Source organism: Limulus polyphemus, unplaced genomic scaffold (assembly GCF_000517525.1).
Source record: "Limulus polyphemus unplaced genomic scaffold, Limulus_polyphemus-2.1.2 Scaffold674, whole genome shotgun sequence".
Taxonomy (NCBI): Eukaryota; Metazoa; Arthropoda; class Merostomata; order Xiphosura; family Limulidae; genus Limulus; species Limulus polyphemus.
The window spans coordinates 120,748-136,489 of record NW_013666284.1 but is presented as its reverse complement, the minus strand read 5'-3'; the positions used below and the strand labels follow the sequence as shown (position 1 = coordinate 136,489).

At 34.8% G+C, this 15,742-nt stretch overlaps 1 protein-coding gene across 4 annotated transcripts in view; it reads left to right on the top strand.

The window, feature by feature from the left end:
• The window catches only part of LOC106459881 (transcription factor Dp-1-like), a 106,143-nt gene that overhangs the window by 52,351 nt on the left and 38,050 nt on the right, over window positions 1-15,742 (top strand). For 3 of the 4 annotated variants that reach the window (XM_022386450.1, XM_022386451.1, XM_022386452.1), the window contains exon 3: window positions 262-328. In XM_022386450.1, coding sequence (XP_022242158.1) covers window positions 262-328 — 67 coding nt within the window. Of the gene's footprint in view, window positions 1-261; window positions 329-9,473; window positions 9,798-15,742 lie in introns of those variants that run through there. The other variant, XM_013919553.2, reaches the window with a different exon arrangement.

The following is a 15,742-nucleotide window of genomic DNA, read 5'->3' as shown; positions in this document are numbered from 1 at the left end:
AAGGACTTGTATCGCTGAAGTTTCTCGGGAAAAATTTCTACGGGAAATTAACAAACGAACAGAGACGTAACATTATTATTCCAATTTTGTGCAGTAGTAATCGCTCTCATTTTTTTATATTGAAATTCTGTTATACTGTATAATATTAGAGGCAATCTACTTAAAAAAAATCAACACTTTGTTTAATCTACAACTGTCTGAGAAAGAAATAACTTTTGTATCACGCCGGATAATAGCCGTTACTTTGTTCTTACCTTGCAGGAAGAAGGTTTGAATATGAACCATGTCGTTGTTGCCAGGACGACCAGTCAAGGCTACGCTTTCAAAGGTGAGTTGTTTAGTGTCAACGTATGTGGGCAGGTGTTGCGTAGGCCGCTTAACTACAGAAGTATGTAGAAAGTACGACGTATAAACATGGGTGTGAAAAACGTATCGCGACATTGTCAACCGTCAAGTATAAACAGGTAGTAAAGCTGTTGATTATGTAAGTGGAGATGGGTGTGGTTTATTTTATGAATGAAATATAACTGTCTAGAAAACATTACATACATTTGGTTTTTATTATATGTTGTGTGTGTGTACCTATTCTAAGGTTATTTTTGAAACATATTAAAGGTATTGTGCGGTAAGAAAGAATGATATAAATGTATATAATCAAAGTTAGATTTGGCAGTAGGCTTTAATCAAATGATAATTATCGATCCATGAAAATGCCGAAAACAGAAATAAAAGAATGAAAGTACTGGAGTACAACTCGTATTATTTAAGATTAGGTAAAAATTAAATAATGTAACATAAAGTAGTTTGTATTCACGGTTGGATTCCAATTTAGTATTAGCTGAGAGATGGCAAAAATAAATATAAAATTAGTTGTCAAATAATCCTCCAAAAATGGCAACAATTACGACATAAATATGAACAAAGACAATAAGCTAACGTAGTTATCAACCCACTCTAAAAAATTGAAAAGGTGAAACGAGTCTGCGTGTATTAGGAAACTTAGAGTAATGGTGATACACTGTCTATCAGCACAGAGGATTTCGTACTACAAATTACACTTGGTAAAACAAATTACGAAGATATATTGTGTAGTTTTTTGTTATTTTTCACCAACTAATTCCAAACTTTATTACCAGTAGTCAAAATTGGATATCACCGCAGATCCTCTCCACCCCTCAAAACTGCTACTCATAATCAAGTATAGTATATGTTTCTCACATTGATCGATATTAATGCATCAGTATGAGTGTATTAAGATACGAAATGAGTACGTGTCGTCGATTACTGCCACATTGGAAACGAAATGAACCACTTTCTTCCTACGAAGGCAACCATGCGACAAAGGATGGAATTACAGATAATCCCAAATACCTTTCCAACGAATATTTTACCTCGTAGCCAGGCCAATCAAACTGTGAAAGTATACACAATAGTTTTACTTTCGAAGCATGTGCTTCTAGACTAAATACCACACCTTGACAAACAAATTAGGAGACAGTCTGATGTATATATTAGCTACAAGTGTGAAATTCCTCACATGTTTAGGTTGTGGTGAAATGTTCAGACCATACATTTTAAATAGAAAGGTAAGTTGGACCTTGGATACCATAATAGAGTGCTATACAGAAATATATTTCACCATTGTCTGAAACACTTAGCATACGTAATATTTTTAATTAAACGTTGAGTTCTGTAGAAGTTGCGTTAATATTTATTTATTCTGAACTTATATATATGTATGTATTTATTTATTCATTGTTGTGAACATAATGATTTTCAGAAATCCTCTGTGGACCTTCAAACTGCAGTTTAAGTTATAAAATTTACATTCAAAAGGTTCTTATTATGATTAGAAATTAGTTTTCGTAACATCAGGGCAAAAGGGGCACATATAGAATACTTTATGTTACACAGCACCAAAGTAATTAACTTTATAATATTGGATTTTGGTGTTAGAGTACTGTTATTACATGAAAGTGCACGAAATTACTGAATTATAATCAGTTAGATTAAACTTATACGAAATTATAATACGTATGTTGAGCTAGGTGTTTTTTTAAATTCTACAATCACACTTACATATAGCGTATTTATTGGTTTTTCTAAATGTCGAAGTTAAAGAGGTATTTCATAGAAATAGGGTGCTTTTAAAGATCGAATGAATTTCAATAGACATTCAGTATCTGAATTGAATGTAATATATTTTTTAATGAAGGATACATTTTAGTGTTCCAATACTGTTCTTCATTAAGAATGTTATCTTTCTTCGGTTGTAGCAAATGTCGTTGTAACTTAGTCTCCATTTTCTCAAGAGGATCATATTGTAATACCACAAATTTAGTAGAATTACGTACAATTTCTACTGAATTTGTGGAATTACAATATGATCCTACTGATAAAAGGTAGACTAAGTTACAACGATATCTGTTACAATTGAAGATAGCATTGTTAATGAAGGATATATTTTACACACAACGCTAAAGAAATAGTTTGTATAATTGCATATTCGACAAAAGCACCTCCAGTAGCTCAGCTTATATAGCTAAAAACCGAGTGGGCAAAGCACGGATAGCACATTGTGTAGCTTTTGTATTTAACAACAAATAGAAACAGAAGCCGACAGAGGTAAGTGTCAGTACCTCAATTTAGTATACTAAAAGGACAGCATCACAATTGAATGCCTTCCAGTTGTGTATTAACTACTATTAAAAATCAGAACGTAAAAGTGTGAGGGAAGGCAACGGTTACCTTCCCTCCAAATGTAAATACCTGTATTAACTTGTTTAACGTGCGAAGCAGGAAAAGTCAGTACCTCAACAGTGTGTCAAGTGATCTGAATGAAGTTTAACTAAACTGATCGTTTTAGATCGAATTATTTTTATGTAAATCTCAAAAGTAACCGACGTTTGTGAACTCCACGTCTAGTAGTCTTTATTCAGATGGCGGTGATTCCTGTGATTGTACACTGAGCCTCTGAATCTCCCTTTTCAGGTATTACCTAAGGCAACCTGAAGCCCCCTTTACAGATGTTGCCTAAGGCACATTGTGGTAGCCGATCAAGACCATTCTCAAACTATCCTACCGACAGGGAAATAACGGTCGTTTTTTATTATCATTATTTTTATGCTTTCATCGTTAATTTAAGATATTTTCCATGCATGGCAATTTAACTGAAGGCATACTTTTCTGTTTTTGACGCGGCATTTAAAACGATGGATTATGTGCATTTCGAATTGTGCAGTTTAAATGAATATATCGTAAAAGAATTTAAGCTGGATCATTTTAAGCTTTAAAAAGTTTTTACTTTGATCAATAAATGCTATACATCAGTAAACAGAACATCCTCTCCCCTGATAAAGAAAGGTCTACCTTTTTAAAGCGCCGGGGTTATATGGTTTCTTAATTTTGTCTTTAATTGATTTGTTTTATCCTACGTGTTTTCCCAACATCACGAAAAAAACAAAACTACTGATTATAAGAAAATTCTTGCTTTGTTGAATAAAAAAAATTAAACGGTATATTTAAATTTGCATTGATTAGTTTACCACAGGTTGCTATATCATGAATGGTAAATTGATGAATACTTATTAAAATAACATACATAAGTTTCTGATACTTTTCAATAAAGCATTGATTATCCAGGCTTCTGCAGGAAGTATGGCGACGTGGTCAAGTGTATTTTTACTACACAGGATTTACATAGCTACACTGAAGAAGTAAAGATCGGTAAAAATAGAATAGATGTTCGGAATTCACATTCAGTTTATTGTGTGTGATTTACCTTCTCACTTTTTGTGGTGTGTAGAAGGGGGGAAAAACCCTTCAAGGAATTAACGTAGTGTTAGATGTTTACAAATTTGGAGGAATCGAGCTTTTGAAGGCTAACGAGAAATATATATATAATACAAATTATCTTTCTAAGTTACTGTTTTACAATCGACAGAGCCATCCTTAAGTTCGCCATACAACTTGTACGTTTGAACAAAAAACCGTTAACTTCCCCTCCCTTCTTCAAGAAACTACTTGCAGGTGGTAGTGATTGTCTATTGTGTAACTAACGACTCCTCGTACCTGAGTTTGTAGGGGACGGTTGGTAAAATCCCAACTTCAAAGAGAACGATAAGGCCAGAAGTATACAATTTTTGACTGATACTAACGTTTATAACAGAATTAATGGGCATTGCGTGTTACTAATTTATGAGAATTGTTTTATATACAAGTGAGAGTCAGGGCCGCATTAAGGTGTAGTACTGCTCTTGGTGACAAAGTATACATTGCACACAGTTATTTGCCTTTTTTTTTTACCTTTATCTTCAGTTATTTTGGTTTTACATGCAAAAATTCATTTTTATTTACAAAGACAGAAGATTTCATCGTATTTTAATATGATGTATCCTAATTAGAACCCACCATTAGGACCAGTGATGTTTCGGACTATGGAGCAGTCAAGAGAATAGTTCGTTGCATGGATGTTTTTCCCTTCCTTAAACCATCTTCTTTTGTACACACCCCATTGTAATTTTCGCACATGGGCAATGTTTTTTACAGTTTTATAAAAGTTCTTATAAAAATTTCCGCCACGGATTTGCGTTAGATTTTAATATTTGATAACACATTTTTGGTGTTTTAATACTGAAAATGCAAAAAAAAAGGTTAATATCAAGTACAAGAAAACGTTTAACTAAAACGACCTACATTGTTCCGAAAAGTTGATCTTCTCTTACACTTATAAATGGTTTTAAACATGCTATACTTAAAATTTAACCACAGTATAGTTTTATTGATATTTTGGTGTGAAGGCCAAGCGTAGATCGGTGTTTAGCATGGCGGTCTATGGATCTGCGGTTCCATTGTTCGTGTCTCCATTATCGTAGATCGGTGTTCAGCATGGCGGTCTATGGATCTGCGGTTCCATTGTTCGTGTCTCCATTATCGTAGATCGGTGTTTAGCATGGCGGTCTATGGATCTGCGGTTCCATTGTTCGTGTCTCCATTATCGTAGATCGATGTTTAGCATGGCAGTCTATGGATCTTCGGTTCCATTGTTCGTGTCTCCATTAACGAATAAGAAAAAAATGAACGAGCTCCACATTAATATGTTGCGGGTGCGTTATAAGGGTGACGGAATATTTTTTACATTACTTTCTTGGATTTCTTCACGAAATCATGAAATATTTTGAGGAACTTCAATTTAATCACATGTATTGGGGAAAGATATTCCTAAGAAGCTCTCTCGTTATATGCATATTACTCACATATGATGTAGCATAGACACTTTCATTGATAAAGTTGATCTTCATTTTTCATTTGTATAAAATCTCATGATCACTTTCAGTTTGTGTAAATCCACTCTCTTGGCCGGCATGGCCAGGTGGTTAGGGCGTTTGACTCGCAATCTGTGGGCCGCGGGTTCAAATCCCCGTCACACCAAACATGTTCGACCTTTCAGCCGTGGGGGCGTTATAATATGACAGTCAAACCATATTAATAAAAGAATAGCCCAAGAGTTGGCGGTGGGTGGTGATGACTAGCTGACTTCCCTCTAGTCTTACACTGCTAAATTAGGGACGGCTATCGCAGATAGCCCTCGTGTTGCTTTGCGCAAAATCCATAACAAACAAACAAACAAACAAGTCCACTTTCAAACTTTGTATTCACAGATAGTGTCGCATGTTTACGTATCATGTTTGGAATATAACGCAGTGTTCTTTCTAAGAACATTAATTTTGGGACAGATCTCAGCTAACTTTTTTCCTATAAAGTATGGAACAATTACATTAATTTCAGTTAATTTTGCCCCTAGAGTTAAGCTAATTCTTGCTTTCAAATTGAATTTCACTGACACCGTATATGTTTCTTTTCCATTCTTTTGTTATTCCTAGGTTTCTAAGGTTATTTTCTAAACATACCTTTCTCTCGCCCTTTTTTCCACGGTGGTTTAGTGATAAGTTTACGGATGTTAGAACATTAAAATTCGTGATTCGATTCCCCATGGTAAAAGAGGCAGATAGCCAATTGTGTAGCTTTCGCTAAAACCAACAAACTTTTTTCCCTTTTTCTTTTCTTTTTGACGTTGTCCATATTTCCTTGTTTACAGTTTCAAATGAGATATTTCCCCAAATTACAAGAACTAAAACTTAATTTTTATTGTCTTTGACATTGCTCGTATTTTATAATTTACTCTTTTAGTTTCTGTTCTTAGTTAATGGTATCCATTAGACAGGTGTTTTTTTCATACTTACAAGTTTTTACTTAAGAGAGATTTTCTTTGGAAGACTACGTTTGCGTAATTAGCTATTCAAGGTTATTTAGGCGTTTATCTGTTTCAGAATCAAAACCACTTTTCAGACGATAAAAGTAGTTTTACTCAATCAGTATCCTTGATGGATTTTAGCAAGTTGAAGAGCTTAGATGATATTATATAAATAATTGGTGGGGTGACGATGAATACGTTCTCTATTATCGGTGTTATTCGTGATCTAGTTACTGAACAAGCTTTAAAATATCTGCAACGCGTTCTAGGAGTGTTTCTTTTTTTCTGATCACTCTAATTTGGAATTGGTCGTGACAGGCTCCTAAGTAATATTATGTTGTGTTTTTTCTGTAGATCAGGAAGGTGTAAAGGCCCTCATAAATCCCGTGTCACATCATGTGGTTACAATTGTATAGCCCCTTAGTGGCACAGCGGTATGTCTGCGGACTTACAACGCTAGATACCGAGTTTCGATACCCGTGGTGGGCAGAGCACAGATAGCCCTTGTGTAGCTTTGTGCATAATTAAAAACTAACAAACAATTGTATAGGGCATTGCTGAATATGATGATATAAGGCCTTCAGTCTTGGGAAGACTGACTTTGATATTGGTAACATTCTTGTCGATCTCAACTTTATAGGTGGTGGAGTGCCTAGCATGACCTGGTGGTTAGGGCACCTAACTCGCAACCTGCAGATCACGAGTTCGAATCCCACCATTGAATATGCTCGTCATTTTTAATGGAACGGTGAATTACATTATTTGATTAGAGTGGTCCAACAATTGACGGTTGGTGGTGTTGACTACCTGCCTTCCTCGTAGGCTATCTTAGAAATCAGGGACGGCTAGCGCAGATAGCCTTCGAGTAACTTTGCGTGAAGTTCAACAATACAAACAAACAAACCAGGCGGTAGTGGTGGTAGCTAATCATTCTGTGTGCTAGCAGATGGTAACCTGTCAAACACGCTGATCTTGACGTACTCTTTCTTTCTTTCCAGGTCATTTATCACAGTAGTATTAATTTTTTAAATCCGTAATTTCATGTGCTATGGCACTCATGAAACCACGTGGCTTTTTATTTATTTTCACTGTGGAAATCTTGGCTAAGTAAACTCTTTCTATTAATTAAAACAGGTTTTTTTATCCAGAAATAGTAACAATTCAATTTAGGCCGATTCTCACTTGGGGTGGTTTATTCATGACTTGAGATAAGAACCTAAGTAGTGTAGTAAGCTATGTTTTCAATATTTTAGTTTTGATGTTAGCTAGAAAGTGCATGAGGTTAAGATAAGAAAATTCAACCAAGTACATTAATTATAACTTCGAGTAACCAGTTAGGGTTAGAGCGCCAGTTAATTAATTAGTATTTAAGGAGTGATTGCGTATACAGCAATTTTAGTCAGTCTATTAACTAATCGCCCCCAGTGACACAGCGGTATGTCTGCGGACTTACAACGCTAGAAACCGGGTTTCGATACCCGTGGTGGGCAGAGCACAGATAGCCCATTGTGTAGCTTTGTGCTTAACTTCAAACAAACAAACAAACTATTAAGTAATAAGTAATCGCTCGGTTAACAGGAAAATCACGTTTATTCCCTGAGTTACGTGATTGTTTTTCTATATTGAAACGTATTTGAAATTAGACCTACATAAGTACACTTAGTTGCGGAGTATATGTTCAAAACACTGTGAACACATGACCAACAACTTCTGTCAACTTGACTGTAGCCCATAGGAACGTTATATAAAAAAATAAACTCATTCGTTTTCGTTATGTTGTCTGAAATTTGAATTATTTTACCAAGTAATCCAAAATAACCCATCCAGCGATAGAAAACGTTACAACACCTGGTTTCAGAAGTGAAATTATTTTGGTGGAACTAAAACGGAACTTTAACTAAATTGAACTTCATGTGTTTAAGATAAAAAAAGAGCGCAAAACGAGATAGGAAACTTCCTAGAGATTATAAGACAAGGAAAAGAAGAAAGAGATAAAGCATTAAAAGAAGGTAAAAAAGAAAGAGACAAAAAATTAAAAGAAAAGAAAGAAATTTATAGAACTCCAAAAAGAAGAACAAGATAAAATGAGATAAAAAAGTATAGTAACGAGACGAAAATTTAAGAGAGGAGTTAAATAAAGAGAAGAAACGTTTAAAAAAAAAGAATTAAGAAGAAAATAAGTCTGATTGAAGACAAGATTGATAAAGAAATAAGAGATGCACCGAGGGATTACAACAATAAGATTGAACAAATACAGTAAAACATCGGTGAACTACGGAAAGGTTATAATGACAAAATCAAAAAAATGCAGAAAAAGAGGTTAGTGAGACTGAATAAAGAATTTGCTAAACGAACTGGGGAATGCAACTTATTAAACCAGCTGGCCCGGCATAGCCAGGTGGTTTGGGTGCGCGATTCCCAATCTGCGGGTCGCGGGTTCGAATCTCCATCACACCAAACATGCTCGCCCTTTCAGCCGTGGGGGCGTTATAATGTGACGGTCAATCCCACTATTCGTTGGTAAAAGAGTAGCCCAAGAGTTGGCAATGGGTGGTGATGACTAGCTGCCTTCCCTCTTGTCTTACACTGCTAAATTAGGAACGGCTAGCGCAGATAGCCCTCGTGTAGCTTTGCGCGAAATTCAAAAACAAACAAACTAGTCGCATATAGGTAAACTGGTAATACACAATATGTATATTACAGAACAACACAATATCTTTAAAACCTACAACATAAACTATGCAAAATAAATATATAACACACTAACGCACAACATTAAAATATTTTCACGAAGCATGGAATCATATTTTTGCGTTTGTGGTTTCGATGTGGAAAAAGTATGCTAAAAAGACAATGATGTATAGCTTTTATATTTTGAAATAAATTTTTTGTGCATCACAAACAAAATCTATGCTTGTTATTATTGTAATTTTATTTGGTTCTCCCAGGGATATTTTTTAGTCTTACGACCCTGCCGGTCTTTGTTCTGTGAAGATGACGCACATGTTATGCCTATGCCTCTGCTCCCGCCCGTAATACTACAGCTGATCGTCTAACGCGGTAACCTGCATGACCGGATGTTGGGATGTTGTATTTAGTTTCGCGTCACGTGTGTTGCCATTCATTGGCAAGGGACGTGTCCATGTGGAAGGAAGGGAGGGGAATATGGAATAGTATGTAACGCTTTGCGCGGGATGGTTTGAGAGTTTTGGTACATGTGTTAGTTTATGAATGTGAGTGCGTGGTAGTGCAGATCGCGCGGGAACTTGTTTTTCAGAGCACTGAGTGGTTGTTTAGTGACTGCCTTTGTGTAAGAGGCCCGGCATGTCTACGTTATTTTTATGTTGAATATGTGAGTTAGAAGGGTGTACGCATCAACAAGGTCTGGTTGTGTTTGTATTCCACGTCGGTAAGGATTTGGCGCGAATGCCCATGTCGAGAAAATCTTTGATTAATGCATGCCCCGAGGTACAGAGACAGTTTCAAGGAACCCAGAAGGGTTTCGAAACTGAAATTAAAGGAAGGTTGGAGCACGTAAGGAAAGGTAAAAAATCTTTATGCTCGTCAACCATGTTTTTATACACGGTTTCTCCGCTGGATCCTGGTCCCATACTGTAATTTGTATGGGTTGGTTGTGAAAGTGGAATGCCATTAAAATTGCAAAACAACTGTACCTTTAGTTTAACACAACAGCATTTTATTTACATATTTTAGGGATTTTAAACGTTCTATGGCGTTATATGTTTATAAACTTTTTAATAATGTGTTTTATAGGTTTTTACAAGATATATCTAAACTCATTTGCCAAACACCTCACCGTCAAGCATAAAAGTTTCAAATCACACGAAATATAAATATACTATATCATAAAACTTCTATTCTTTGGTTTAAGTATTCGTGCTATTTGTAGCTGTGCATTTTTTTTTAATATGTCAAACATGACTGATGAGGTTGTGTAATGGATTATATGTTGTTTGGATTGGAATTCTGAAACACTACATTATCTCCATATGACGAGCATTATTATGTAAAAATTAACATATTATCAGAAAGGCGTTGGTCCATTGATTTATTTAGACCTTTCATAATTAATAGGTAACTATGAATCATATTGTTAGGTTTAGGGTATTCATTATTATAAAGCTGTACTTGCATGACTAATAAACACCCTTTCAATTTCATACAAGCTGTTAATTGTTGTGGTACCATACTTTATGTTAAGTTTTGTTGATGGAGTGTTTTTGCTAAACGCAAGATATCACAACTGGAAGGTATATGAGACATTGTGTTATGTTGAATCTAACAGTAACAGATAAGAGTGAAGAGTTAAAGATATTTACAGGTTTATTGTGATTACTTGCCAAGTTTGTTATTATTCAAATTTTCATGCCTTACCAGCATTTCACTTTATGTCATGATACTTATGCTATCAGAGTGGGTTGGCCATTGATTATGTTTGCGCTATTTATTTAACTTCAGTAAGTGTTCCTTATGAGAAATACGTAGTTTTTGTTTTCAATATACTTGACCAAACTAACTGAGAACAAATAAACATACTTAGGAACGTTCCAAATGAATAAAATAGTATACAAACACAACTGTCTATAGATAATATACATGATGAGCATTTTTTAAACACATATTTGAAATACTTTCTTTCTGTTGCATAAAAATATTATTTCATTGAACAAATGTGTTTTGCATGGTATATATGGAGAGGAGGTACTCATCACTATTCTAACCAGGTTTAATATAGATCTTTATTTAAGCAATAGCTATTCCAAAAATGTGGATGCTGGATCGTAAAGAGAAAAGAGAATGTCTTTTCTTATTATTTATACATTTAAAAGTGTAAAGAGGTAGCTGGAATTTTTTATATTCTAGCTATGACATGTCACAACTACTGCTATTAAATAATTTCAGTGGCAATCCTGAGCTAATTTTTGTGATATATATATATTAAAGTATGTTCTCAGTTAATGAGATAAAGGAATCCCAATTGATAGTAAAATGTTCCCAACAAAGATATTTGAATAGTTTTGGGATATGAAAGGCAATAATTTAGCTATATGTCAGTCAAACAAAACAAGTCATTGCATTGTGACTACAGGTCTCATGAAATGGAAAAGGTGGACCATTGCCAATAACCCTACAAGACTACTTCACAACTTATGCTCCAACAAGTGGGCCTCAACTTTTCAACAGTTCAGATCAATAATTGGATAGCAAGTAAACATTCAAACAATCGGAAATAGGATATGTAAGGTTAGCCTTTATGCCACATAATAAATGGTGTGTATTCTTCTAACCATTGCCACAAAACAATATTTCAGTAGTGTCAAGAACATGTAAAATTTTGAGTTATGTTTTGTTCGTGCATCGTATTGCAACTAGATATAAGACGTATGCATTTGGAGAGTGGCTGGGACCCTTATTTTATGGAGAAAAGACATGCATATGACAGCAGTAGCCAATGTTCACTCTAATTATTTTTGTACTGGACAACTACTAGAAATTCCCGAGCACTACTTTTCTGTCCATAAACAGTTTTGGTTTCCATAATTTCCAAAAGCAGAAGGATCCTAAATTAATAATTTATAATTAATTAATTATGAGAAATCATAAAGACAGTGCCTTGATTTCTTCAATAGTTGGAATAACTGGACACACTAATTTTGATTTGTTGATCATTTTCATGAAATTCATCAATTTAAGTGTCATTTCAGTTAATAAATTATTCTCTTTATGATGCTAATTGATGATTATAGGTAAGTGATTATATTGGATTAATTGTCCACCTCTACTTTCTACTTATAATCATGAATATTCCCATATTCAGGTGCAGGTAATCAAAACTTTCTGTTACTAGCTGGTCATACTTGTCCCCACCATACTCAACTAGTTAGCAACTTCTTTGAAGAAGTGGTTATTAAGTGAATGAACTAGCCAGTAGGTTAACCAGATTTGAACTGATGAATCTGTATGAGATGCCTAAGATACTTGGTATCGCATGATTCACCTTTGGGCAATGTTGGTGAACTAGAAGCATTTTTGATGGAGGAGTGTTACTTTAGCAGCTCATTGATTTGTTTAACTTAGACATACGTCACTGTGTGACTTTATTAGTGTCAAGGATGATCATACATCATATCAACAGACGATTTGCAATCACTTATTGGTCTGAAAATTCTGTAGTACGAAATGAGCATTTGTGAACATGAGTTCTAGTAGCAGACACTAGCATATTATATCACATAACTGGTGAGCTTATACTTTTATATCAAAATGAATGCATGGGATTCCATTAATGATATTGGTGTAAGCAACATATGTAATGTTTTAATTTGTGTGTTGGCTGGAGGGCACATTACTATAAAGTTCTAATTTGATGTCAACTTTTGTTCTAGCACCTTCGAGCATAGATATATATATATAAAATTCCGTGAAGCATCAAGTTAGTTGTGATAAAAGAGTTATCAAGCCATTTTTATGAAAATTTACCTGAGATTCAAACGTATGTGGATGCCAGCAGGATAAGTACAATAGGATGCAGTGTAAAATTAAATAGTATATTACATTTAATATCAAATTTTAACCAAGGTCCAGACTTTGATGATCTCATAGCTAGCTACGGCCATGGTTCTAGTACAGTTGTTAGAGAAACGTCATTTGTAAACATAAGCCTTCCACAAATTACAAAGTGTAAAAGTTTGTAAAGATGCATTAAGAAGGAAATAAATTGATTTATTTTCCTAAACTTGACTGGACGTTCAATTATTTTCACCATATAATTCAAAAGGACCCATTAAGAAATAATGTGTGGAGATTTATTTTGATGGAAATAGAATGGAAGATGTTTCAAAAATAATTCCAACTGTTGAAGATGAAAGCCATGAGGTCAATCTATGAGATTAAAACTTTAGTTGAAATGCTGAGATTATTAAGACCAGGTCAGTAAGAAAGAGATAGAAAAATAATAGAAGATCAAGAAATATGAGACAGAAAATTATAAAAAATAAAACAACATGAAAAAGATATTTACAGAAGATTAAAGAAGACCAAGAAGAATGGGACAGAAATTTAAGAGAGAAATTAAAAGAAATAAACTTATTGTTTAAAAAATAATTAAAAATCTGAAATAAATGTGATTGAAGACAAGGTTGATGAAGTTAAAGAGGATGTACAAAGCTATTACAACCAGTTTGAAGAAATGTAGAAGGACATCAGCATAGTGCAAATGACATTGACAAAGTTAAAAGTGAAATAAAGAAAGGCACCAGTTAGGTAAAAAAGAACATCAGTAATAGAATAAAATATCTGGAAAATGAATTGTTAAATGCAAAGATTAATCCAGCCCATCTCTTTCTGCATTGGTTTAAGAGTTCCATCTAAAAACACTGTCTACTACAAGATATGGAATAGGAGAACTTAATTGGTCTACACCTATTGCTAATACTGTTATACCAGCTGTTACTCTTGGAACTTCCTGGACTGCTTCAGCCATGATGCTACCATATAGCGTTCTAGAATGTAGCTGCCTAGTTGAACATTGGCCAATAGACTATGATGAAAAAGTTCTATAAGAAGCATACCAGAATCAGTTTTGAAATCATTTCCAGAGTAAGTGGGTGGAATAGTGAACAACAAGCTATCCATCTTGCTGCTCATATTAAAATACCTCTTTTGATAACATTCAGTAATCTTCCAGCTGAGAATCATAATTAGATGCCTTAACCAACAGGTTTGAAGTGACACATCAGAAGGAAGTAGCCAATCCAAATTTCCAGAACATGGTATGAAGGAAAGAAAATGCCTTAGCCAAACTTGCAGAAGAGTTGAAAATGCTTGCCCTATTTTCTTACATGAGCAATCCTTGTGAAATGGTGGATTGGTTGGCACATGACCAATTCATAGATGCCATAACAGAAAAGGATATGAGGATTAGGCTAAAGCAAAGTAGATGTATATCTTTAAAGGAAGCTCTGTAGTTGCAGTGGAACTAAAATCCATTAAAGTTCAGATTAACAACTAAAGACCATCTCGGAGTTATGGGATTGTCAGATCCAGTAGTACTAAAACATCAAATGAAAATATTTGTTAGACAACTAGTTACAGAATGGAGAAAATAGACCACAAGATAATAGATGTTTCAAGTGTAATTTGAAAGGACACACTGTCAGGAACTGTAGAAAAAAAGCATGTAGGGAATAAAAACACTCCCAAAGGATATCAATAACTTTCATAAATGTTGGAAATCTGGCCATTACAGGTGAAACTGTGAGGAATCAACAACTGTTAATACATCAAGGAAGCAAAGGACCATCAAAGGAGTAACAAGACATCGGAAAACAGGAATTGGCTGATCTTGTGGTGTGAAGTTCAGTTGAGAATATCACATCTACTCCAAGTGAGAAAAGTTCATTATTTGAGGAAAATTTCCCATGGGGGCCATGGGCTTATTGATGGAAAATCTTGCATTGAGTTGATTGACACTTGGTTCTTATCTATTAATGAAAGATGAGAAATTGCCTCCAGAGATGATGAAAGAAGAGGAGTTGATGCGAGCAACAAGTGGACGTAATGTTTTTCCAAAAGGTAAGTTGGAAATTATTCTTACTTTGATAGCTTCTCTATACTTCATGATTTGTGGGTAATTGATATCAAGGAAGAATGCATATTGAGAACTAACTTCCTGCAGAGGCAGGGATGCTAGGTTAAGCTAATTTCAAATAGCTGCACATTATGTTACCAATAAATTCCTATGTACTATATGGCAATTTCTACATCAGAGGTTAAACTTCAAATGACAACAGAGAGTTGTCATCATACCATCAAGAAATGATATACTCACACCAGGGGTAATTAGGAATAAATCTACTTCTAGTGACCGGGGTGTATTAGAACCAAACATTTCAGCATGTCCTGAGGGTTAGATGGCTGAAATAGGTCTCATGGACATGTGAAGAATTAAGATGTGATATGTGACTTTATCCAGGGAAGACTTAGATCAGCATGTGATAAAATAAAAGACTGCTGTGATGTTAATGTTGATAAAACTGGATTTCCTCAACGTGACATGGTATGCCTGAACAGTTCTCTTTGCAGGAGAAAAAACTAAATAGGTTTTTGGAAGAACCATACATCATATTGAAAAGAATCATTGATGTAGACCATAGAATTCAGATGGATTGGTGGTCCATGTCAAGTCACCCACTGCAATTGTATTTGGAAGTACGAAGTACATCAGTGTGAGGACGGCCAACTTGGTAACGCTAGCAAAACATTTACGAGCAGAAAATTAGTTTGCTGAGGAACCCAGAGTTTCTGTCAAGACTACTTTCAGAGAATCAACAAAGATGGAGCTGTCATTAGATTCACTCAACCATTTACTCAGACTCTTGCCAAGCTACAGGATAGCCAGTGATGATAGGGCATTTTCTAAGAGTTTACCCCTGACGTTGGACAGTGTCATTGGTAATGGTGACACTG